Here is a 27,770-nt window from a genome sequence, read left to right as displayed (position 1 = left end):
GAAGGGAAAAGCCCTGCTGATCAGAAGCCTCCAGTCCATCTCTCAAGCCCAGGGGTCCAGGGTGACCTCCCATTCACATCAGCTCAGCTCTACTGGAGCCTGGCCTCACCCCAGGACCCTACCAACATGGCCACACTTTTACCTCACCACCTGCTGGGGCAAGAGCAGCCTGGTGCATCTCACGATAAGGCCCTTCCTCTAAACTAACACCCCCGTCTTCTCTGGGGGGCTGTGTACGCAAGAATCCAGGCCAGAGACCCAGGCCAGAGACCCAGGCCAGAACAGGAGCGGCGGGCCTGACAGCGGAGGGCCAGGCCCTGATAAGGGAGGTGTGAACAGCAGGGGCTGGTCCGGACCAGCATGACAGGGCTCCCCTGGTCAACCAGCCAGGCAGGGTCCAAGGCTAGGCTGGGTCACTCTGCCCTCTACCGGGGCTCTAATCCCATCATGTGGTCCATGACAACCCCCCCCTCCCCCCCGATAACCCCCAACCCTTGCCGCCTGGGCCCCTGAGCTCCTTCACGTCTGCTCCTTATCACACGGTGGGGCCGGGGGGGGGGGGGTTTCTGACAGAAGGTCAGAGTTCAGACCTTTGACACCTTAATCAAGTGGCATTAAAGCTGTTTCGATCTAATGGTCTAGCAGACTGAGCCAGCCAACGAGAGGGGAGCGTGAACGATGTCTAAGAAAATAGAACTTGAGGTAACAAAAATCCCTTTTGAGAGTATACCTTTTATATTTCAATAGCTTTGGCAATGTAAACAAATGATTTTCTTGCCAATAAAAAACCCTTTAAATAAAAGGACAGATAATGAAAGAGACAGAGAGAAGAAAGAAAAATAAAGAAACAGGAGAGAAACAGACTGAGTGAAGGACTGACTGAGTGACAGAGACAGATTACAGGCTTTATGTCAAACAGTATGTTCCACCTTCACAGGCTTTATGTCAAACAGTATGTTCCACCTTCACAGGCTTTATGTCAAACAGTATGTTCCACCTTCACAGGCTTTATGTCAAACAGTATGTTCCACCTTCACAGGCTTTATGTCAAACAGTATGTTCCACCTTCACAGGCTTTATGTCGAACAGTATGTTCCACCTTCACAGGCTTTGCGTCAAACCTTATGTTCCACCTTCACAGTGATAACCAACACTAAGATATCACTGCTTTGGTTGGACCAATTGGCTTGACGGCTCAACTGACTGAACGTCCGACTAGCGGACTGACTGGCAAAGTGACTGAAGAGTTAAATGACTGGCAAGATAAATGACTGGCTAGCTGACTGGCTGGCTAGCTAAATGAATGGCAGGTTACCTAACAGACTGGCTCGCTAGCTAAAGGAATGGCAGGTTAGCTAACTGACTGGTTCGCTAGCAAAATACATGGCAGGTTAACTAACTGACTGGCTGGCTAGCTAAATGAATGACAGGTTAGCTAACTGACTAGCTGGCTAGTTAAATGAATGGCAGGTTAGCTAACTGACTGGCTAGCTACCTGACCAGCTAGCTGACTGACTGAATAGTTAACTGACTGGCTAGCCAAATGATTAGCTAGAATGGCTAGCTTAACAGCATTGCCAGCTGACGTCATGGCCAGCTGACGGCATGGCCAGCTGACGGCATGGCTAGCTGACGGCATGGCTAGCTGACTGAGATCCAGCAAAAGCCTGGGGCGACACAGGCCGAACGTAATGCTGGGAAGAGTGTTGGCCATCACAGGCTTACTGTCATCATGCTGCACCTTCACTGGATTTTACAAAGCCTCACCCCGTCAAGTTGAGGAGGGAGTGATCCTATGATCCTCTAAAGCTGGGGAACTTCAAGAGAAAACCCCTGACACCCTAATCAACAGGCTTTAAAGCTGCTTTGACTGAAACGATTGACCGGCTGGCCGGCCGGCCGAATGGTGACTGGCTGACTAGGCCGATGCAATAGTCACAACGTGATGAGGGTGAAGGGTTTGGCTGTGAAATATCTGGAGACCTAATGACTTGGCGACTGAACCAAACTACTGGCTGGGTTGATGACTGGCTGGATCTATGAAGCTCTAAGTTTGTCACCACAACAAAACACATATGCCATGTCTGCATTATGAAAGACTGTCCATTCCTTTTCCACATTCATCGCCATGTCAACATAAGGCCTGTGGACAGGGTCTTAGAAACTCCGCCCCAGACCAAACGAACAACGGAGCGGGGACAGAGCCGGAGAAGGCTTCAGTCGAAATCAAACCCAAAATAGGAGAATGTCATTACATGTTGCGTCGTTATAATGAAGACCTCCCCAGTGCTCACACCCGGTGCACCCTACTGTAGGTGGATGAAGACACTGGACCCCAAGATGGAGCTACAGGACCCCAAGATGGAGCTACTGGACCCCAAGATGGAGCTACTGGACCCCAAGATGGAGCTACTGGACCCCAAGATGGAGCTACTGGACCCCAAGATGGAGCTACTGGACCCAGACATGGAGCTACAGGACCTCAAGATGGAGCTACTGGACCCCAAGATGGAGCTACTGGACCCCAAGATGGAGCTACTGGACCCAGACATGGAGCTACAGGACCCCAGGATGGAGCTACTGGATCCCAAGATGGAGCTACTGGATCCCAAGATGGAGCTACTGGACCCCAAGATGGAGCTACTGGACCCCGACATGGAGCTACTGGACCCAGACATGGAGCTACTGGACCCAGACATGGAGCTATTGGGCCCCAAGATAGAGCTAATGGACCCCGACATTGGAGCTACTGGACCCCAAGATGGAGCTACTGAAACTGAAAATGTATATTTCAGTCTTCCCCCTCTCTCTCTGTCCCTTTAGCTAAAACAGTTTCTCAAACACTCTCACATCCCCCCCACCACCCCCACTTCTCTCCAAGGGCAGCAGTAGTAGTTACTGTAATGAGTCTTAACGACTTCCCTGGCCGGGAGGGCCTGACTGACGAGGGGCTGTAGATCAGGCCTCTCTCTCCCTCACCTCGTATTGGTCCAGAGACTCTATGACTGGTCGTGCTGCTCTGTCTCCATTCATCACCCCCCCCCCCCCCCCCCCGCCTACTGTCCTGCCTGGGGCCCTTCGTCATCCATGCAGGGGCCTTTGCTACTGACCAACCTCCAACCCATTTACAGCATTTAGGGAGCATGGACCTCCAAGTGTCTGCCTAGCTTTCATCTAGCCCTCAATCACATCAAATTAGCCGCCTGCTGGTTACCCTGCAGCCAGCCTGTCCAACCAGAGGTTTCACACCGTTTTTCTGTCCTGTAACCGTAAAGAATGTGTCTGCCGCGCTGTTATCGGGGGAGACCATCTTGACACCAGAGGCCCCTGAGGCATGACTGTGGCCCCTCTGCCTCCCTGTTCATCACTCACCGTGTGTGTGTGTGTGTGTGTGTGTGTGTGCGTGTGTGTGTGTGCACGCATGCATGCATGTGTTCCGTTCTGCTCCCACCTCCCTGGCATGTGGCGCAGCGGAGTGGAGCAGCCTTGGGATGTCAGAGGCCCTGACACCTCCTCTACTCCTGCATACCACAGACACAGCTTAATTATCCTGTCAGAGGGACAGACAAGACAGACAGAAGGCCCAAAGGCGAAGCAAAGCCTGGACCTTGGGTGAATATCCTAGCCCAGCAGAGGTGTGCCTGATTGTGACACCCGCAGTCTCTCTGACCTCTCACCCCTACCCTCTCCCCTGCTCCAGACCCCACCCCATATCCAGATCCTGTCAGAAGGCTAGGCTGAACAACTAATAGACGCCAATATGTTAACATTAGCCCCAGCTTTAAAAACACCAGATCCCATTTCACAGTCATATGTTTTCATTATTAATTCCAGTAATGAGCAGAACACTTAAAGGCACTCATGCTGATTTCATGAAGAGATCTGGTGTCAAAATGTGCTGCTCTGTGACTCATGATATAATGACACTGTTATGGTTGACAATGGTCTGATCTGCCCTGGGCCTTGTGGCTTATGAAAATAAAAAAATATACGAGACAAAAGTAGAGAGGAAGAGACAGAGAGGGATGGAGGAATGGGATAAATGTGACATTCAGATAATAGTAGCAGTGGTAATGTTAGTGATTATAGCAACAGTGGTAATGTTAGTGATTACAGCAACAGTGGTAATGTTAGTGATTACAGCAACAGTGGTAATGTTAGTGATTACAGCAACAGTGGTAATGTTATTGATAATTGCAACATTAGGACATGTCATTGATAATAGCAACATTAGGACATATTACTGATAATAGCAACATTAGGAAATGTTACTGATAACAGCAGGAGTGGTACTTTTATTGATAATGCAACAGTGGTAGTGTTATTGATAATTGCAGCCTAAATTATTTTTTAAACTGACAAAGGGAAAACAGAGCCTGGACAAGACCAAGACTGGAACAGACAAGATCAGAGAAAAGAGAGGAGGAGAGAGTGGAGTGCCTGGCTGTCATAGCCTGTCTAACTACAGACAGAAGTAGCGTCATGTTACCAGGGAGGGAGGAGAGAGAGAGGGAGCAGGATGATCTCCAGCCCCCTGAGGTAGTAACTCTCCCTGGGTTAGAGGCTGTGTGACGGGCGACCCTCCTGGTCAGAGCTACCCCTCCACACAGCAGCCAGCAGTCAGGGCAGGCAGGCGGACATCGCCTCCCAGTCTGTTCCCATCACTAGACTCCATTAACATTCCTAGGCCACCTGGGGCAGAGAGGGAGAGGTCAGGCAGCCAGGCAGCCAGACAGACCGCGCCGACTACTCTGACTGTTCCGGTCCCTGTGTCCAGACTGCAGTAGCACCCAGAGGGAGGGAAAGAAGGGATGGAGATGGAGAAAGAGAGAGTGTGCGCCAGGAGGGCATGATGAGAGAAGTCGGCAATCAGCAGAACGGCAGGAGGGCAGAGAGAGGCCTGGAAATCCACCGGTTCAGCCAGCACTCTGCCACTGCCCTCGGCAATAACCCCACCAGTACACACCGCTGCCCGGCCACCCAGAGCAGGGCCCGGGTTTTACAGAGGACAATCAAAGTGCAGGCAGACCCGTGTTTACTAGAATGAAGCCAGAACCCAGGGGAGCAGACAGCCTCTGGACCACACTAAAGACTGAGTCTCCTTCTCCCTGACTGACTCATCCCCAGTCATAAAGCATGGCACAGAGTTGGCCTCTGGTGGCAATTACAATGTTTGTGTCTGTGTCTGTGTATGTGTGTGTGTGTGTGTGTGTGTCTGTCTGTGTATGTGTGTGTGTGTCTGACTGCATTTGCAGACTACAGGGGAAAATGTAGCCTGGAGCATACAAATGGCTTCCAACTGGGTGGGAGGGAGGGAGGCAGGGAGGGTGAGATGGAAGGAAGGAGGACAGGAGGGAAAATGGGAGAGTGGGAATGTGGGAGTGTGGGAGGGAGTGTGGGAGAGTGGGAGACAGGGAGGGAGGGAGGGCTAGGTGCCATGCATTCAGAGATCAGTCAGATCAACACCACTGATTCGCAACTGCAAAGATGTAGGAGAGGAAGTTAACATGAGCTGAATATTCCCTGGATGTGTCTACCACAAACATACATGATTAGTGCCATAAAAACATACAGAACTATAACATCATACAGAGCTAAACATACAAAACCATACACCATATAGGACATACTGTAAAAGAGATCAAACAAGAGATACATGATATGAACTCTACTGTTTTGTTATAAACTCCATCGTTCGGTAATAAACTCCAATGTTTCGTAATAAAGTACTATACTGCTGAGTAATGAACTCTACCGTCCTGTAACAAACCAATTTGCAGCGTACTGTACAACCTACAGAATGAAATATCAACTGGGAGACACAACGTGTGGACCTAGATAGACAGGGAAAATAAAAGTGTTACTCTGCCCTGTGAGGAACCTTTCACCTGGCCAAGTGTTGGGTCATACTCCATAAACACACACTGGCACATCTGTTCCATAACGTTTAGCTCATTATTATTGGACATATATTAGGTGAAATAAGCACTGCTACTAGGTGGAATGTAATAAGGCATGAAAGGATTTTTCTAGAACACTGTGACTTGAAGGTTCCATGATGGAACTGTGATATAACAGAATTCTAAAGCAGTTGGAAAACACTCCTACAGTAAGACTGTGAATCACGATAGATTTGGCGCCAAATGTTGATTATTAAGAAGCGTTCAGTTCATAACCAGTGAAATTAGAGAAATGTCAGGAGAACAAGTCAAATAAGCGGGAGGTTTGGGACACATGAGATCATTCATTTACAACATTTTTTTTTCTACTTTTCCTCAGTAATAGTAGAGAGTGAAACCACACACAATACGTGCATAAACACACACACACACACACACACACACACAATGTCACACACACACTCAAAGGTGTTTGGGATGGTTGTGGGGGTGAGACGCTACATTGTCATCATGGAGAAACGCCTTGATCGTCATACTTAGAGTCTTCATGTAATGAAACAAAAGTGGAAGACGAACAAACACCTTTATGGTCTATATTTAATCTAAATCTGCAAACACATGATAAAATGCTGGCGGACCAAACTAAGTAATTAATAGCCAGTAGATGAAACTCTCCCCGATTCAGATGTAGGGATGTTTAATGGAGAACAATGGCAAATTGTGGCAAGTCTGTCCACGCCTAAACCTCCCTGACTTAATGATGGACAGGCAAAGTCTGCACATTGCTCACTCACAACATTTGTATTCATATGATAAAATATGATAAAAATATATATTGAACCTAAAATTTAAAACAAAGGGTTAAAGGATTTTACAGAATCTTTGTATTAGGTCACTTTGTGTGAATGGTGTGATGGCAACAATGGCCACTTTATAAAAAAAAGAAGCATGTACTAAGCAGACACCAGGTTTCCCTCTTTCACAATCAGGTAATCTGCCAAGTAAAAGGTGGGACTGAAAACAGGGCCTCGCCATGCGACACAGTCAGTCACCTCTCCAACTCCCGGACAGCGTGGCAAAGCCAAAGCTCAGGCTACTTCACCAGGTCCCACCCCAATTGGGGCAGGGCCGCTTACAACTCGTCAAAGATCAACATCTCGATCAAAACATGCCACATATAATGAACATTATATCTTCAACCTCACAATCAGTCGTGTGTGCTTTCAGAGAAGGTTTTCACATTTTCAGGACACGTGCTGTATTCAGCAAAGTTGTTGGGGGCGGGCGTACAACCTTGTGATGTTGCTTGTGCTGTCGCTCTCCCGTTCTCCACGAGCGACCGAGGAGGACACAAGTGACTCTCAATCCAAGGCTAAGTCAGGGAGGTTTTAGGCGGACAGAAACAGTTTCAAGGTTTAGGCTCGCTGAAATCTGCCGTCGTTCCCGCTTTAACCCAAACGCTGTGACACAGAACGCAGCCCTTGGCCCGGGACGCACTTCGCACACGCACTGAGGTAAATGTTTGTTTAATTTAACGGGTAATGGCCGTATGACGTAAAGGACTGACACACAGGACACAGAGGATTGAGCGCCACAATGAAAACGCAATGTTTTCTCTGAGGACTTTGACATGGCAGTGGAACGTCAGTTTAAACATCATAAAGCATAACTGCAGGCTACTAGATGAATAATGGACATGCTGGCGGTGATACACAATGTCCACAGAACAAACGAAGAAGGCCAGAGTTAGAGCTCTCCGTAAAGAAAACCATGGAAATGCTCAAACATTGGCCAGTGTTTGTGTGTGTGTGTGTAGTATGTTTGACCACTGCGTTTAACCAAAAACAGCATCCAAAAAAAAAAAAGAAAACACACAAACGCAGGCTGCCTGAGAAAGAGAAAAAAACTGCTGAGTTTTGCCTCCACTACCTACAGGAAGAACAGACGGCCGGGTCCCACAAGCCTTGGCAGTGCTGAGGAAAACGCTGCACCGCTCTCTCTGCTGGACCTAGGGACACTGTCGGTACGCGGCCAAAGAATTTGAACACCTGGCCGGAATGACGCAGCGGCATTGCGAGGCAGTGAGTTAGACATGGAAACGTTCAGGTGTATGTATTTCACTAGTTCGGCCAGCAGCCAGACACAATACAGTACAGAGGTTACCTTTGTGGTGCCAGGGAACTAGGGCCAGTGCTTAAATACCCTGGACATGGGCCAGCAGCATTTATTGACCTGCAGGTTCTTTGAACCTTTAAATATATTGATGAATGACGTGGCCTTAAAAGGTAATGTGCTCTTATCTCCACCCAGCACATCAAGAAGAAGACTGTATTACAGAGTATGGCTCCTCTCTGGGTTTCTTCATAGGTTCTGATTCTACTAGGGAGATGTTCCTAGCCTTTGTGGGTCAATTTCTGGTTATTGTTTTCTCTTTGGGGTTTCCGGCTGGGTATCTGTAAAAGCTCTTTGTGACCACTCCTGTTGTAAAAAGGGCATTGTAAAATACTTTAGATTGATTAATTTACCAGTGGATGGAAACTCCACCACAAAGCACACCAGCTCTGAACACACAGAGGGCTGCTGGGAGCTGTAGTCTTATGTTGGTGGAAAGTGTAGTCAATCTTCTAGGATTATCTGCTCTCTTCTTTCTGCTCTTTGTTTCTTCTATCTTTCTATCCTTCTTTTCCCTCTGTGACTACATAACTCACTCATGTCTCTCTTGATCTCCGCATCTCACCTGATCACTCACTGAAAATACGGACTGAAAGAACACACAGCTGACACGAGGGCTGGTAAATGGTTGACGACAGCTAAAAAGACCTTGACTGTAATTCTTCAGTCTGTCGATCACTTGGACAAATCCAAATGTGATTTTGCCACTAACAGTGTAAAAAAGACAAAATACTTTCTACAACAGAGGCCAGTGCGTAGAGCGACAAAGCCCTCCAAGGCATCGCATCCTCTCAGTCATGTCTCACACTGGGCCTTTCTCCAGGTTGTCAGTGGTAGATTATTTAGTGCGTCCTCTCCAGGAGTCAGCTCTAAGACGGCGACCTTGTAATTAGCCCAATTGAAAAAGTCAAACAGACCTTCTACCTGAAGCGCACTCTCCTCTCCCCAATCCTACCCCCCCCCCGCCCCCCCCCAACCTCCACTGAGAAGGGAGAATTCCTCCACGGTGTCTACTATGTCACATTCCTTCTCCCTAATCCCCAGATCATCCTGGTTCCTACCAACCGATTCCCTTAATTACACGCTTCTAATTCCCAGAGAGCTGTGAGAAATCTCCCACCACAGCCTCCCCCTAACGACCCCTCCACCGCAGACCCATAATTAGCTTAATTAATTACAGCTCAACCAACTGTTCCAACATTAATCCCACATCAGTACCCAACTCCTTTCCCCTCATTTTGGTATCCCTCCCCAAGCTGGCAGAAAGACCCGCTGAACACTGTCTCTCCCCCCCGACGGTAACGTCGGAGGCTGTCGTCACGTCAACACCTCATAGCTGAGCTGAGGCAGGAGAGGGACCTTTGCACAACCGCCATCGGGCCACTGCAGGTCCTCTCCCCATCCACAAGCCCTCCCCATCCTCCCACGTTCACCCCATTCACAGCCTGCCGAGTCTCACTTCACTTGGCCAGTCAACCACGGAGATGGAGGGCCCAGCTGTTTGTACTGCCACCGACCGGGTCAGACCTGTATCTGCTCAGCTGTACATCTGAAGCGGCCGGGCCTCCTGAACTCTGGTTAGGTAGCCTGGGAAAGCTTTGCTGGTTTAGTTTTTGTATGAATCAGTAACCGCACAAACTGGAAAGCCATTGGGGCAACATCACAACAGCATCTGGATGTGGACAGAAGAGTCCTATCGACAACAAACGCATTGGAAAAGTAGGGTCTTTTATTTTGACAGAAATAGCCATTATTTGAGTTATTTAGTTATTTTTTTCAATAGATATTACAGGAGCTTCTTAGTCTTTCACGGACACCTCTTTTGTCCTCATGTCGAAAAACACCAATAGCAGACTCCAAAGGCAAATGCAAAACCCAGAATTATGACTACACATTGACATCTCGATAATGCCTGTAAATTAACTTTTTAATAATTGTGGAGGGCATTGTATATTTGGCAAACTGAAATAAAGTGATGAGTAAAGAAAAGGAAAAAAGAAGGGGTGTGATCTCGGAAAGGTTGGGAAAATATCTTCTCATTTTATAGATTTTTTTTCTTCTGAATTAGATTTTAGCATTTCACTTATTAGAAATATGAGCAAGAATATGTCTATGCTGGTCCACAGCAATCAGCACGCCAGGGATGTCCATGTCCAGTGGTGTGGGAATCCAGCTCTTGATTAAGAGATCCACTCGACCGGCCAATCGCTTCCGTTGTGCGGCGCTACATTTGATCTGACTGGCTGGAATGTTCCGACCTTTGATCTAATGACAACATTCAATTAGGAACGGTCAACTGACATGACCTCCCTGTGCTGCGCAGCCGGCCGGGTCCAGGGTAAAGAGTGAACTGGGAAATGTGGAAGGCCAGGGATTACCTGGGGACACAACACAACCCACGCAGGATGTCTCATTACAGCTCTACAGATACAGACAACATGGGGTGAGAACAGCTTGAGAACTGCATATATATCCATGTCTGTGTGCAAGTATCTCTCTGTCTGCACGTGTGTATTTTGTTTCAGTGTGTCTACGTGCAGCATCTGTGTGTGTGTGTGTGTGTGTGTGTGCAGCGGGAGAACAAACCCGACGGGACCATGACTAACTTTCACTGTCCCCCATTTTAGCTGACAGACAACTGGGAGGAGAAATAAAGGGTCTCAGCTGACACAAATAAAGGGTCCCAGCTGACACAAAGCAGACCCGGGGTCCCTCTTAACACAACGCTTCTTTAGAATTGCTCGGCCAGTCACAGCCCTGGCAGAATCACAGCTCTTGAAGAGTCGCTCAAGGCCTTTGAGTGGCCTCATGTAAGGCTAGCAGCTAGCTGAGTGTCTCTCTGACAAACATCAGGGATGAATTGCACCTTGGTGGGAAATCAATCCCGCAGCCCTGGGGCTTCCATTATGCCCAGTAGCTGACAGCCAAAAGGGCTACTTTCCAGCTGTTCCCCAGCCTGACCCCACCAGGACAACACACTTCCCCTGCACTAGCAGAGGCAACACTTCATTTTCCCATGATTTAGAATGTCCACGCGCATGCACGGACAAAGACACACACACAGATGCACACGCACGAACGCGCACACACACACACAGACACGTGCGCACACACACACACACACAGACAGACACACACACATAGGCACAGACAGACACACACACACACACAGACAGACACGCACAGACACATGTTCTATCTGGGAGGGGGAAAGGAAGGCCGCAGAGTGAGAAGAAATCACAAAGCGACAGTGTGTTATTTTTTAATAATGAATAACTGAGGATAAACCCCTCCAATATGCAGACGAAAGCAGAAGCCTGTATTTGTGGAGGTGAATGTATGGGACAAACAATCCCTCTTGTTAACTGCAGACAGTACAGTCTAGAGTGAATTAATGATTAGGGCCTTAGTTTCACATCAGGCAATTATCTCTCCAAGCCTGCCCCCCCCCCCCCAAATCCCTCCCCCGATGGACGTTCCGCTGTTAGACGAGAAGCAGCGCTGACCCAGAATGCCCCGTGTTCACTACGGCAGGACTCTCTCTCCTCCTCCTCTCCCATTCCCACCTGATGAATGCTGACAGTTTGACAGTTATCTACAAACACCGCCCCCCCGCCCCTCCACCCTCCCACCCCACCACCACACCCCCCCGCCCCCAGCCTCACACACACCCTCCTCCACACCGCATCCCTGCTCCATGTGCCTATTCACACGGCCGAGATCAACGAGACCTTCCAGGAGGTGTGCGTGGACGTACACTGCTCGTGCACGACGTGCGACCGGCGTGAACCGTGCGGATCCGCAGCGTGGTCAGGTGACGTGGTTCAGCGGGCTCAGAGGTCCAGGGGACGCCCGTGTGCAGACAGACAGTGGAATGAGCTGTGCGCGTGATACGGTTGAAGGACGGCGTGATCTCCGGCCGGAGCCTGCCAGCCAGCCAGCTCCTCCTGTTCACAGGGTTATCGAGGCAAGCCTGGAGACGATGAAGAGGAAGGTCGGAGGAGGAGGAGGCCTGCAGGCAGAGCTAAGCGTCACTGCAGAGGATGAGATGTCGGTTAGCATTACTGCAGCCCTGCTGAGCACGGTGATAACAGGGATGTCTGTCTGTCGGAGAGGTGGAGGGACAGAACAAAAGCTTGGTGTGGAATAAACGGGTACAGGGAGGAAAGGCCAAAAGGCCCAGATGCCAGGGGCATGAAGGTCCATTCAATCTAAAGGGAGGAAATGCCAAAAGGCCCAGATGCCAGGGCCATGAAGGTCCATTCTATCTAAAGGGAGGAAATGCCAAAAGGCCCAGATGCCAGGGCCATGAAGGTCCATTCTATCTAAAGGGAGGAAATGCCAAAAGGCCCAGATGCCAGGGGCATGAAGGTCCATTCTATCTAGACACCGTTGCCCTGGAGTAGAAAAGGAATTACAGACACCTTGGCCCAGACACCTCCAGAGACTTCCCACCATGACTCAGAGGGACAAGTTAAGAAGGCCTTTCTACGCCATTAAACACAACGCTGAACTGGACCTCCCAGCCAGGCGGTGGCAGAAAATCCTCCAATCCTGTTGTGAGGTCTGGGGTCTCCTTAACAACCCAGAATTCGACAGAAATTTCCAGGTGCACAATGAAAAACCTCACATAGGCCTACTCCATGCAGAGTTGAATTTGGATGATAACCGCTAATTATCTGCATCCAGAAATGCACTATTAAATTCCATAATCACCTGAAGGAAAGCAATCCCTAGACCTTCAATTACAAGGAACTAATCTTCAAGGAGATGAATCCAGGGAGGAGCTTATATATCCTTAGAAAAGCAACACTGTCAGACCCAACCAAACAACGAGCAAAAAAACAAACAGAACTACCTGACCCCTTTAGAAGAATAGAGCAAAATGCAGAGCAAAATGGAATAGCATCTTTACATTAACAAAACCTATGTACACACTATGTGAGCTTGAAATTGCTGAAGAACTTGGCATTGCTCTTCAGTGAGATGTTGCCCCAGGCAGACCCAATGTTACAAAAGGCCAAAGAAAGCACCTTTGACTGTGAGACAGGAGTGAGAGAGAGAGAGAGAGAGAGAGATGGGGATACAGAGAAAGACACAGAGAAGGAGAGAAAAAATAAATAAAAAAAGAGTAGAGCTTTGAGAACATGGATCAAAAAGCTTCCGCATGATGGATGAAGAGAACATGGAGAGCTTTTAAAAGGTCCTAATCGAGGTGCTACGTTAGGAGCCCCAGATTAGCACCCCATGCAGGGACACAGAACACCCTTAATGGGGTACGGTTTCAACAGCAGCCCCTCTAAAGGCCAGCCACACTCCCATCTGTTGTCATTAGTCTCTGCAGAATGGCATGTCTCTGCATCTCTCTGAGGCAACACACAACTGTCCCACACATCTAAGGCCAGACCACTTCACTCACACACACACACACACACACACACACATGCACACACACGCACATGTGCGCGCAGACAGACAGCGCACTTATGCACACAAACAAACAAAAAATTTATGAAACAAAATCACACACTCCCATAACAGACTAAAATTAAGGATATGAAGTCTTGCAGCAAAAAAAGCACACACACACACACACACACACACACACACACACAAAGCACACAAACACACATCTGAGAAATACCCCAAGCATTGTCCATTGTGTTCCCTAACTAATAGAAGATGTGGCTGGAAGCTGCCAAGCATGGGAAAGTACCCAGCCTGTCAGTCGATGGAGGACCATGGGCTTGGTGAGAGGACTCAACCATGTTTACAGAGTGTCAGCTAAGGTGAAGCCCTCGTGAGGGAATTCATCAAAATGTCCCACGTAACGCTGACACACAACACAACGATAAGTATAATCCCATTAATGGAACGTCATAACGGCAGGACTGTGTGGAACCGCTCGGGGAACCGCTCGGAGAACAGCTGTAAACTCTGTCAGCGCTCCCCCCGGCCCGTCCCTCTCATGCGAGGCCAACCGTCTCAGAGAGCAACAGGTTTAAAAGCCATTAGACGACCAAACATGTTTACTATTACAGCACTGCAGCATTCCCCCAGGGATTAATCTCTGCGCCTTTCATAATTCCTCTCAATATGTTTAAATTAAGATTAAGCATCGCTTTGTTCCTCTATTCCCACAGTGATGGGAGGCTGACGGGCTGAGGGAGGGGGGGGTCGGTGTGTGGGGGGGGGGGGGGAGTATGGTAAAGAGATCAGCAGCTATATGGGGAACATCTTTACCATTTGCCTCAGCTCGGTGTGTTTGATTAAATGTAGCATTTTCAAATCCCAGAGTTCTGAGAAAGGCATAAATCAGCGCACGGCTGCAGCTGCTGGAGTGCCCGGGGAACACACAGAGACCACCCCCTCCCGGGAGAACTGGTGGAACACCTGCAGGCCCCGGGTCGCACCGCCCCCAAGGTTCTCCACGAACGCTTCTCACACGCCCCTTGCCCTCCGCTGTTCTCCCCCTCCCCCAGAGTGACCAGCCTCTTGGCTCCATCTATCCACGGCGAGAGGGCAACGGGCCAAAATGACACCGGCTGACTGGCCAACTGATCTAATGACTGGCTGGGAGGCTAGCTGGCTGGCTGACCTGTGGTCTTGCGCTCCAGGCCGACGATCTGTCAGTTCATGCCCTCTGTTCAGACCCCCCCCCCCCCACCAGCCCCCCACCCGCCTCGTCCATCCGTCATTCCACACACACACGGATGGCTTTTTAATAGCCACATTGATTTCTTATTTTTCATTGTGTCATAACATCATGACACAAAACGCACATATGAATCACTTTTGTACAAAAGAGACAGAAATACCCCCCGCCGCCACAAGAAGAAATGTACTTGGCTGTAATGACGTCTCTGTGAGCGCCAGAGAATGGAGCTGGTGCCGCAGCCATCTGGAACAACGGTCTCAACTCCGTCAACTGGGAGGGCCACATTGCACAGCAAAGGGTTAACACCATATATGAAAATATTATACGCCTTTGGACTCATAAAAAGGACATTTCAAAGCAGCGTTCCTCAGTTTTCTTTGTAATAAATCCAAGGCCTTTAATTGTGTCTAATTTACTAGAATGTTCCAACCTCAGTCGTGTTAAACAGAACCAGACAGGTCTTTAGTAGCAGGTCGGCATACAGGAGTTTGTCTGCTAAGTGGAGGCCAAGGCGGACTACTCATTTTCTAAGTAAATTGGAATTTGTTTTGTAATTGTCTGACAATAAACAATTAGAGGGAAAGCAGATGTTGGTTGGGAAGACCACTGCCCCTCGAATAATGAACTGACCATAATTATTTCAAGGCGATTAAAACTTCACTATTCAAACGGTGCTTTCAAGGTTAAAAAAATGTTTACTTCTGTCAAAGCAATGCGATTGAGCCGTCAACAAAAAAAGCATTTCTCAATGAGTGGTGGAGTAGTGATGGAGGACATGTAAAAGGTGAGATGAAGGAGTTATGGAGGACATGTAGGAGGAGAAGTGGAGGAATAAATGGAGGACATGAAGGAGGAGAGACTGGTGTTATTAAGTAATGTTCTGGTTTTATCAAGGTTCTCAGTCCAGTAAAGCCAGACTAGACAACTGGAATAAAGACCACTGGAAAGAGAGATAACTGTTGTTGTTTAGAGAATAATACAAAAGAGAATCAAGACCTGTACTGTACCCTACTTCCTGTCTCTGCACCGTACTTCCTGTCTCTATAATGAACTTCCAGTCTTTGCACTGTACTTCCTGTCTCTATAATGAACTTCCAGTCTTTGTACAGTACTTCCTGTCTCTATACTGAACTTTCTGTCTTTGTACTGTACTTCCTGTCTCTATAATGAACTTCCAGTCTTTGTACAGTACTTCCTGTCTCTATACTGAACTTTCTGTCTTTGTACTGTACTTCCTGTCTCTATACTGAACTTTCTGTCTTTGTACTGTACTTCACGTCTTGATAGCTCCTGTTTGGACTGTGGTTCAGAACGTATTAAGTATTTAGGTTCTTTTTTGGCCAATTGCGTTTTGTTTTTTTACTTCATTGGAAAAATAATTTCACAATCTGAAGTTTATTTTACAATCGGAAGTTTATTTTAATAAGAGCTTTCAGAAAAAAGTACTAGTACAACACAGTGCAACTATAGTAATCTTAAAATAAATTACATTTAATTTCTCAATTGAAGCTACTGTACGTCTTATTAACGTGATTTCAAACCAGTTGGGATTGTCGTTTGAAGGGGTGCAGATGAATTCTGTTCCATGTTTCATGTGTGTACAGTTGATTGAAGGTGATCTCTACAGGTATTTCTTACACAGGCGATTGTGCGCTGACAGAATCTCCCTAGAAGAAGGCCATCGGCCTCTTATCATCTTTAGGTTATGGCTCTGCTCTAAACTTTGACGTTAATGCATAATTCCATTGGTTTTGGGCACAACTTTCTGACTCTGTGTTACGTCATTTAGACATGTTTCACTACAGTAACATTATGCACAAACAGAGGGGGAGGTCCACGTGACGCACTGCCACAGAACCACCAAGAAACACACACACACACACACACAGCCAGCCAGCCGAGCCAAATGCTCTTTCAGATCCATTGCACTTTCAGTATGTACAATCAGTTGATAATCATAAGTGATATTAGGACAATATTAAAATGATCTATGTTTTTATATTAAAACAAATATAAATAATGATTTCAGTTATATGTTTGTGTCTGGATTCTGGTATTCCATCTGCGTTCTCTGCAACATGGAAATGATAGGGCCCTAAATATGACTCTGGTGATCTCACAGCCCGAGCCAACGAGATGACTTTGGAGAATTTGTTATGACCTTTATCAAATAACATTTATTTGGTTGGTACCACAATCGATTGAGATGCGCCTATTTTATGTTTTTCACTGCGAAAAATATGACTTTTTCCTCACAGGTAATAATAATTTCACAATGTTCTATCACATCACTTCAGTGGGAGGAGAGCAATATAACCAGATGACACTGCAGCCGTGCTAGCTAAAACCATGCACTCCCTGAGTGAGAGAACTGCAATGAGAGACAGTCCAGCAGTCACTCCAAGCCATTTATGAACTTAGACAAATCTTAGATATTTGTTGTAATTCCCCTTTAAATCTAAACCCCCAGGCCGTTTCATCTCTGGTGAGAGAGAGCGAGGGCAGGGCGTCACATTCATCATTCCATTAACACTCAGCTTACAGGGTCTCGCTCAGCGCCTAACAGCGCTAACGGGGTCTCCCGGCCCTCTGCGCAGGGGGGGGGGGGGGGGACCGGCGGGGGACTTAAGAGAAGTAAGGCCGCTCAGGAGCTTTGATACTGGAACGAACCGTCTAATAACATGTGAGGTGGAGCTGGTCAGCTCGTTCATCATAAGACGTGTCTGGCACACACACACGCGGCTGGATACGAGCACACACACAGAGACGGGAGTGTTCCTGCTCTGTTTCTAGTTGATCCCGTCGGCCCCTGCCCTCTCCTCTCCACATTGACAGGTTTAATGGAGATTAAAGAACCCTCTTGGCAGTTATACTCTGTGCTCTCATGCTCTGCTCTGATGGGCTCGCCTTCCATTAACACTTAGGGACAAATACCTGCTGGGGGCGGCTGGGAAAAGGCTTGGGGTGAGAGAGTGAGAGAGAGAGAGCGAGAGATGGAGGGATAGAGAGAGAGAGAGACGCTGTCTACATTTCCACATGCTAAGAGATCTATGCTCTGCTCTGGGACTTCTCTCCTTTATGATCCTATCCTCTGTACTGCTGCCTGTTCAGATAAGGTTTTAATATTAAAAAATGTGTGCTGCATTTATAAGGCTTTGCTTTGCTGAAATAATGATACTCTCTCTAAATCCTGGAAATAGGCTGCCCTAGCACTAAAGAGAATTTATGGAGGTCCCACAAAACATCTATTTTTTGTCTACGGACTCATAAACAGGCTTCAGTGTCAGAAATACAATGTTTATTTTCAAATTTATACACCATATCATTACAAGGTTCGGACAAAATATTGTCACCAACTCTTCCCTCCATCCATCATAGTAGGAGAAGTAGTAGAATGGCTTTTCTGGTGGATCAATGAGCCAACCATTGACCTTTATCGATGAAGAGAAATCAACTGAGGCCAAGTCCTATTTCGTGGGCTTGAGCGCCGCATTACAACCACAAAAACACATAGAAAATGTAAATGAAACACCCATTAAGAAAACCACACATGCAGGAGAATCTGAGACCACGTGAAAAACCATATCCCTAAAGCGTCAGCCTGATTAACGACAGTCAGATTTCCGTTTACAACATGTCGGGACACAGCGATTGACTACGTGCTGCCCGATAGGCAGTGTATTCCTGGACTGGGTTAACCAGACAAATCCCTCCACCTTAACAAGACTTTTCGCTGACCTCGGCAGGCCCACGGACCTCTCGCTACAAGTCATGTCTGACGTGGGCCCTGATCTCCATCTCAGTGGTGATATGTTGAGGGTCCTGGGTTCAGACATGATTCAGGGTGAAACCTGCGAGTATAAGTCAAGGCCATGTGATATCTCTCTGCTGCCCGTATTAAAAGTGATGTACTGTTTGAACCTCAAGTAAGACTGATACATCAGGGATTATGTTTTTCATGTTGTCTCCGATTCTCCGGCATTTGTCCTTAGTGAGGAGAAACGGCCCAGAGAGTGGCTCTGTGTCCACATCCTAAATGACCCCCTAGACCCTACACAGGCCTACCGGCTCTGGTTAAACCTAGTGCACCACAGAGAGGAATACACTAGGGTGTTATTTAGACTTCACTGGGACTGATTCACCGGGACTGATACTCTGGGATCAATTCCCTGGGACAGATTCCCTGGTTAGTAACACTCACAGGAACACTGGAATGACAAGGATCGGCAACCCAGCAGGGGATAGGAAATGGATAGGGGGATATCATCCTGATATATATGACCACACTGGGGGGCGGAGTCTAAAGGCTGAAGGGGGAATAATTCTACAAGTCCATATAGGACTGATTCATTCAGCAGATGGGATTCATATAGGACTGATTCATATAACGGATGAGATTTGTATATAGCACGGATGAGATCCATCTACCTGTATGCGCAGAGGTCCAATGTAACTCGGTGGGTAAATTCACAGTCCTTACGACCACAGGGATGTGGGTTTCATTCCCACAGGGAGACCGAGACGCTAGAAGAATGTATGCAGTCACTACTGTAAGCCCCTAAGGATACACAGGTCAGTAGAATGGCTAAATGTATGAAAGCCAAACAGTGTTTTTGTTTCTATGATCACTGGCCATAACAGTCAAAAACATTGAGCCACCTGGACATGAAGACATGAAGCAAAAAAAATCCCACACACAAATTTCAAGCTGGCTACTCACATTGAAGATGTGCTGACTGGTCAAAAATGCTAAAATAATGTCTATCAAATGTACAACCTATTAAGGCAACATTTGCAATGTAATGTCATAGAAAAAATTAATAATGGAACAATAAGAAATGTATAGAGATCCTGTGAAAACGACATGTACAAATACTGAAGGAGTAAGAGGGCTATAGAGTCTGAAAACACACTCAGTACAACAGCAGTATCTGGCGAGAGGAAGTCATTTATCAATGTCATCAATGAACCACCAAAGACATAACCGTTGTCCATTCTTAAATTGAGAAAGAGACAGAGTTTGACAGGTTTTCAAGTCTGCCTTTAAGGAAGAGGTTTGAGGTTGATATTCGAGAAGGGATTGGGGATGGAAGAATTTACAAGATTCCAAAGTTCCAGAGGAAACTAGTAGATCCCTTTAATGGGGTTTGTCTCTTCCAGCCGGCACACTCTGTGAAGAGCATTCTCCCAGCATGCTCTCTGTCTCTCTCTCCGTCTCTCTCTCGGCTCTCGGTGTCAGGAGGGAGTCCTAAAAGGCAACTGGACACTCGGCTCTCCTGAAGGAGTATGGGAGCCCTGGGCCTCAGGTTCGTGTTATTACTGGCTCCTCCACATCAACACCCCCCCCCACACCCACCCACCACCAGGACTGGTTATAATCCATATCCACCTAAAGCTCTGTTCCCACACATTTTAGTCACCGCTCAATACCACCCTGTTTATCTCACACAGAAAATCAAGTACAACAGCAGCAGGAAGCCACAGACTACATCCTCCTACCAGCCCAGTCTTGGAGGTCAGTCGCTAATGAAGAGGCCAGCTCCGCAATAGGCGAACAGCGAGAATCGAACTCAGACTGTCGCTTTGACTCCTATACAAAGTGCTTTTGGGAAAGCATCACCTTGTTTGAAGGGGAAAGGCAGCTACATAGCGGACGGCAGGTTGTTGGCCGGGGTCAAAGGTCAATCCCGGCTGCGTGTCCTACCTGAGTTCCGGCAGTCGTCCTCGTGACGGGGTATCTGTAGGGAGAAGGTCAGGAGGTCGGGGGCCAGAAGGGACTCAGGTTTACGGATCTCATTGAGCCAGCGTCTCTGGTGGAGCTCCCTGGTGTCCGACGGACCCTGGAACAGGGGAACCAACTTCTCCTTCACCCCATCTGAGGATCCTGGGGGGGGGGGACGGTGGTGAGTCAACCCAGTACAGCTGTGTACTACGGAGGCAGATACCATACAATTTGATTGGTCCAGAAAACAAGTACACGTTGTGCAACACCCTCAATCTAGATGACTTGGCCTAAACACAAACACAGTAAGCAACGTGGTCTTGGTAGGTGACCAGCTGCTAAAACATTCTTGGAACAACAACATGGCAGATGACCACTGCAAATGTGCTCTGGTCTCTCAACTCCAGCGCTGATATGGAGGTCACTGCGTGGAGACTAATCCACTCTGTTCCAGACATGAAAGAGCTGAGAAATGCCTGACCTCAATGACGAGGTCCTGAGAGACCAGTGGTGACGACACACAGGAACTAAACCTCTGGACTCCAGCGAGGAGGGAGCGAGTGATTGACTGAGTGAGGGAGGGAGCGTGTGAGGGAGGGAGTAAGGGTGTGAGGGAGGGAGTGAGGGAGCGTGTGAGGGAGGGAGTAAGGGTGTGAGGGAGGGAGTGAGGGAGCGTGTGAGGGAGGGAGTGAGGGAGCGTGGGAGGGAGTGAGGGAGCGTGTGAGGGAGGGAGGGAGTGAGGGAGTGTGTAAAAGTGAAACAGAATGGTAGGCGGTGAGGCTCTCCAACACAGGCAGTAAAGTTTAACAGGGCACAGCTGCACACACCTGGAGTCCTGGCACACACTTTAACAGCTCCCAGCGTTCCCCCGGCACAGTCCAACGTCGCTCTGCGGCAGAACTTCAGCTCGACATTCTGGACCGAGGCCTCCAGGGTCGGGGACGGAGAGGGAGACTTCACACCTAATAAAAACAACAACTGAAAATGAAGGGGGTTGCCGGGCTGCCCTGGTAGGGGCTTAAACACTCCGCTGCTACTTCATTAAACTACAGATTGGGCCTTTAATTGTCGCTGACCGCTGGACCCTTGAAGAGTGTTTTTCAAGTTAGCCATGACGCGCAACTCTCACACCACAGCCCAACTTTCTCAGACTCAACGCTGGGCTGGGCTAGCCTGCGGTAATGTTTGTCTGGTAAGATAGGGTTCTCCGATGGGAATCAGGGCTGTGCCCTGGGGTCCCAGGTGGAAACTTAAAATACTATAACACCTGTGCCACTAGACATTCCGTCCATCCTACAGAGATCACCTCAGAAAATCTTACTGTGTAGAATGGAGCTAGACAGAATGCTTCACCAAAGTAGAGACAAAGTAGAAGTGGTACATCTCAAAATCACATTGCATGATTAAAGAAACGCAGAACAGAAGAGACAGCGTGTTGCCTAGGTTAGCCCTCCTTTCTCAGTATCCCTGAATCCCAAAAACCCAGAACTCGCCAGAACTCCTAACTCTCCATTTTATTTGATCGTAATTCTGGGCTTGCTGGAGGGGGGGGGGGGCAACGGAGACTTCCAGAAAGGGCTGCTGGATGTGAAGTAAAAAGTAAATCACAGGCTCAACAGTTTTGAAGAAGCCAGACAGACAGGAGATTACATGAGACGAAAACACTTAAAACGTCAAACACACATCATCGCAACTACAGACTAGATCATTATTAATCCCGTGACACAAAATCATTGATATTAAATTACTAATTATCGACAGTTAGATTTCTGTACGATACAGTAGCGTAACACAGCAGTCGTAGACACTAAGATATTAATTCACAGCAAGTAAAGAAAGGCAATGCTGAGCAGGGAAAACCCTAGAGTCTTTCCTCTCAAACTCTGCCTCCTGTTTGTCTTCCCAAGCTCTGGCGGGCGGCCTGGAGGAAGTCCCTGGTTGCCATGTTTCTGGTTGCCATGTTTCCGGAGTGTGTGTTAATTCCGTGGTGGGGGTTTATACTCCACCAATAGGATAATGTAAATGTTATTTCAACATTGAGAGGAGGTTTCAAACCCATAACAGGGGCCTGACGGGTAAAAAGTTAAATACAGTGGGATTTCAGGGAATGAAACGCCAGGACCGCCAGACCCTGTGGGGGGTGGGTGGGGGGGGGGGGTGGGGGGGGGGGGGGACAATCCCTTCAACCCTCGATGTAATGTGCATTCTTCCAGGAAGAAAGGCTTGCGCTGTCGGAGGGAGCATATAAAATTCTGACATCACCTGTTCCAATAAGGATTTATTTTTCATCTACTAACGTTCCGTAACAGAGAGAACAGGTCTCATTTCCTACCAGCCAATGTCCTGAACGCGACACTAAACCACCGGCCGTCTGAAAGAGGAAAAAAGGCTACGGTTGTTTTCTATTTATTTCACTGACAAACGAATGGAAAGTATTTTTGGAGGGATGCAAAGGGGTGGAAGACACCCAAACCAGCTGGGACGAATATTAAAACGAATATTCGGCCCACCGTTGTCCTGTTAGACGGTTGGGGTTAGAGGTGCGTTCTGATCTGGAACTCATCCAGTTCATTATTCTGTAACAGTCTCTGGACGCACTCCAGGACCTCTGTGAGACCCGTTTAAACAGCTCAGGAAATCAGACATCCACCCTCCATCTCCCACTCAATCTCCCTCGCTTCCATCGTCCCCCCCCCCCATGGATCAGGGTGGCGCGGATCGGAAACCCATACGCGTTTCAAACACTTTCAAAACACTTTAAAGTAGAGCTCCAACCGGGGTCACATTTAAAGGGTGACCTCTGGAACGACAGAAGTGTCCCCCTGCTCTACTCCGGCCTTTCATCTACAGACCTGCTCCCACACAGGAATACAACGTCCATGTTAGCACTGTTTAGTCCTAACCAATAACCTAATGGAGGCAGAGAGAGCTCGGGCAATCAACCAGCTGGAAAATGACTGGCAATTGGCTGTGAGCTGGCGTTAACTCTACCGCTAAAGTTGCAGGGTGTGATTGTGCAGCAAATTAAAGGATGTGATTGGGCAACAGATAAAAGGATTTGATTGGGCAGAAGATTAAAGAATGTGATTGGGCCGCAGATTAAAGGATACGATTTGGCAGAAGGTTACAATATGTGACTGGTTTTGAAAGTAGTCAGCAAAAAAGTTTCAGGTCAGCAAAATAATAAATAAAATAAAAACTTCCGTCCTCAGACAAATGCCCCAGCATGCATCTCTGTGTACCTCTTGGTCAGATAGATGGGCCACCACTGGCCAGTCAACGGGTTTGCATTGCAACGGCTAGATTGTGGATATATGTAGATGGAGACCAACCAGAGAATACGAACCCCATGTGCACGCTTGGTATTTATAGTACCTCTCCTTCTTTCTCCTGGTCTCTCCTCCACCGATCTATTTCTTTCTCTAACATGTACATATTTATCAGAGAGGCCAGGGACTTATTTATCAGAGAGGCCAGGGACTTATTTATCAGAGAGGCCAGGGACTCTCAACTAAGTTTTCACAAAAGCAACTAGCCAGAACTTGCAAAATTGAAAAGATATCTGCAGAAAGGTATTTGTTAATGTATGAGTAGGCGCGTGTGTGTGTGTGTGTGTATGTATGTATATATATGTATATTTGTGTGTTAGCATTTGTGCATACGTGTGTGTGTGTGTGTGTGTACATGTGTTAAAGAGATGGAGATGTCATTAGTGAGACAGCCTCGAGACGTGACAGCAGACATTTCTCAGACTCTCAAACATAAAACGTGGTCCAGAGCTTTGATGAATGGCACAGGGCTTGTCTGGCTGTATGGCCCAAACAGATCCAGATTTACATACACATCTTAGGACAGCAAAGCACCTGCTGGGATGGGAACCACTGTGTGAGAGACTGAGAGTGGTACAGACATGGAGAGAGAACTGAGGAGAGAGACGAAAGAGAAAAACAAATGGAGAGAAGGAGAGAGAAAGACAGTTGGAGAGAAATGGCAGAAAGAAACGGGAGGAGCAGAAACACAGAGAGGAGAAAGATCAGAGAGGAGAAAGGAGAGAGGGAGACAGGAGAAGGAAAGAGACCGAGAGCAATGCTTCGGACAGCTGTTCGGCTCCTACATAAAAAGCAGAGAGAAACACACATGGAGAGAGATGTAAGAGCTGCTCACTTAGAGACAGGGAGGCAGTGGTATTGAGTGAGTGTGTGTCCGTGTGTGTGTCCGTGTGTGTGTGTGGCAGTCAGGCAGGTGTGTGTAGTGTATAAACACACAGCTGGAGGCCAGAGGGTACAACACTTAATCTCAACTAACACTCCCTGGTGCTAATACCCCCCACCCCCCCACACAACTCCGTCCCTCAGTCCAGCTCCCTCTCTCCCTCTCCTGCTGAGGTTTAGGTACATACAGCATGAATGGCTCGTTCGTTTCTCCCTGGGTTTTTCTAGTTAACTGTAATTAACCAGAAACTGTCATTAAGTGATACTACTATGGTCTGTGTCATCACAGTGACCTGCATCTTTACGATTATTATGGCAACGTGTGCCATGACATCTCCCATGGCAACCGAGCCTTTTGAACCGAACTGCGATTGAGGAGGAGCTAGGGAGGGGTGTGGGAGAACAGACGGGGGGAGGGGGGGGGGGGGGGGTGTAGCATCAGACATCACACTGATGAGATGTGGACACAACATTTCTGCACCACGCTTTGTGCATACCTTCTCGCTTGGGTCATTTGTGTTTGCAAGTGTGTGTGGGTGTGTGTGTGTACAAATCTGTGCGTGCGTGTTTTTACAGGACATCTGCGTACTTGAAAGCCACGTTTTGCACATTCCAACATGTAGCGGTCTGCTCAGCTCTGTTCTCCCTCCGTAGAGGAGTGCATTCTGGGAGAACAGGACACATTTAAACTCAAGCTACATTCTACACCGCAACACAGTTTTATTACCAGGTCTACAACTGAACCAGTGTGACTGTTTTATTACCAGGTCTACAGCTGAACCAGTGTGACTGTTTTATTACCAGGTCTACAACTGAACCAGTGTGACTGTTTTATTACCAGGTCTACAGCTGAACCAGTGTGACTGTTTTATTACCAGGTCTACAGCTGAACCAGTGTGATTGTTTTATTACCAGTTCTACAACTGAACCAGTGTGACTGTTTTATTACCAGGTCTACAGCTGAACCAGTGTGACTGTTTTATTACCAGGTCTACAGCTGAACCAGTGTGACTGTTTTATTACCAGGTCTACAACTGAACCAGTGCGACTGTTTTATTACCAGGTCTACAACTGAACCAGTGTGACTGTTTTATTACCAGGTCTACAACTGAACCAGTGCTACAAGCAAAACTGTTTTAATATCAGATATATAATTGAACCAGTAAGACTGTTTTAATACCAGGTCTAGAACTGAACCAGTAAGACTTTTTTTAATACCAGGTCTAGAACTGAACCAGTAAGACTGTTTTAATACCAGGTCTAGAACTGAACCAGTAAGACTGTTTTAATACCAGGTCTAGAACTGAACCAGTAAGACTGTTTTAATACCAGGTCTAGAACTGAACCAGTAAGACTGTTTTAATGCCGGTTGGAACCAGTGCAGAGCATTATGTCAAGGGGTTTGATTTATTAATAAAAGGACAGAAACGAGAACAGCAAAACGTTGTGCCTGTTTTAATGCTGGGTTAAATCAGCTGTTCTGGAACAGTCCACATGTTGCAACCCTGCAGGACGGGTGTAATCGTCAGAATGCTTACCATTTTCTCCAAGGGTCTTTAAAACACAGGCTTTCCCCTTCCACAGAGGCAGCAGCCTTACCAGGGACCGGAGAGCTTCGGCAACAAGTCACTGAAGACGACACTAACAGACCCAGGCACCGGGGCTTGTACTCAGATGCACCATGGGATTCCAGCCTCGCCACTTGTGAAGAGATGATCATTGGTGGTGAGATGAGGCTTTAAGACACACTGCCAGAGGGCTGAGACTGTCTCCCAGACACACACACAAACACACACACACACACACACACACACACACACACACACACACCCACCCCTACCCACTGACACACATACACACATACACACACTCAGCCTAATGCTTCTCTGACACATTTGGTTACCATGAAAAACAGAGGCAGGCTTTGAAGCTGGGGCCAGGGCATGCCAGTTTGGTTCACCATGAGAGGGATGCACTGTAACAGCACAACCACAGCTAATGAAATTATTCCATCCGTCTCCCAACCAACACCCTAACCCCTACAGAGTGCACTACTCCTGACCAGGGCCCTTTGGGAAAAGGGTGCCCTTTGGAATGCAGAGACCTGCTTCTAGTTTTAGTCCTCCTCTCAAACTGAAAAGGAGCCGTCTTACTTTTTACTGGAATAAACTCTTTGTTGTGGATCAATAATTCGCTCAGACCAATATTTACGTCCTGTCTTATGTTGTAATCCACCGCCAGAAGCACAAATCATGAAAATCCTGTGAGTCTGGAGAAAAGACATGTTCTATCAGTGGTAAAATGGTGACTATCAGTGGTAAAAAGTTAGGGTTTTCTTCATCATTGTGTCTTAAGGTGGTCCAGCTCTCTAAACTGATGCCCTTGTGGCAGTAAAGGCCTATTTTACTTTTTTACTTATTTTATTTTTTGAAATCTAATAATTTTCAAAGTAATATTGAGTTCCTATTTAGTTCTAAAAATAAAACCACTTCATGCAAAAGGACCCTGCACGGCCAGAAGAGGATTGGCCACACCTCAGAGTCTGTTTCCTCTCTAGGTTTCTTTCTAAGTTCCGACCTAGAGACTTTTTTTCTAGCCACCGGGCATCAACTGCATTGTTGCTTGCCATTTGGGGTTTCAGGCTAGGTATCTGTAAAAGCAATTTGTGACAACTGCTGATGTAAAAAGGGCTTTATAAGATACATTTGATTGATGGATCTGTATTATATCCATCTTTAAATGAATCCCATATGTCACCTTAGTAGAAATCCTAAAGGAAGGGCTTATACCTTAGGGGCATTGAGGTATTTCCACTACTTCTCTGATACTGACATCAGAATTACTATGTGTAGCATTTCCTAACCACTAAGGTATACAATAACAAGGTCAGGCTTCCCTGACAAAGCATTGTATTGTGGGTTTTGTAGTCCACTGTGAGTAAGTTTGGAGGTTTGTATAATAACCGGGATGAAGCAGCTTTGAGAAACTATAGCCCCGTGTGGACAGAGTGTGTGAACTGCTTAATCAGCACCAGCTAGAAAGGTAGAATTCACAACCAGTTGCTGAATGCCACATCAGTCAGTCACCCAGAAGTGAGACAGACCAGT

The 27,770-nt window shown here is 47.4% G+C and overlaps 1 protein-coding gene across 6 annotated transcripts in view; it reads right to left on the bottom strand.

Annotated features, from left to right (window-relative positions):
- LOC105023524 (vacuolar protein sorting-associated protein 13B) overlaps positions 1-27,770 on the bottom strand; it is a 366,155-nt gene that overhangs the window by 235,730 nt on the left and 102,655 nt on the right. For 4 of the 6 annotated variants that reach the window (XM_029113576.2, XM_029113574.2, XM_029113578.2 and 1 more), the window contains exons 18-19: positions 21,280-21,414; positions 20,435-20,659 (exon numbers count right to left, since the gene is read on the bottom strand). In XM_029113576.2, coding sequence (XP_028969409.2) covers positions 20,435-20,659; positions 21,280-21,414 — 360 coding nt within the window. The remainder of the gene's footprint in view (positions 1-20,434; positions 20,660-21,279; positions 21,415-27,770) is intronic. The other 2 variants (XM_029113577.2, XM_029113575.2) reach the window with 1 other exon arrangement.

This window comes from Esox lucius, chromosome 16 (genome assembly GCF_011004845.1).
Source record: "Esox lucius isolate fEsoLuc1 chromosome 16, fEsoLuc1.pri, whole genome shotgun sequence".
Classification (NCBI taxonomy): Eukaryota; Metazoa; Chordata; class Actinopteri; order Esociformes; family Esocidae; genus Esox; species Esox lucius.
The sequence above is the reverse complement of the archived record's forward strand: the minus strand, read 5'-3'. Positions and strand labels throughout refer to the sequence as shown.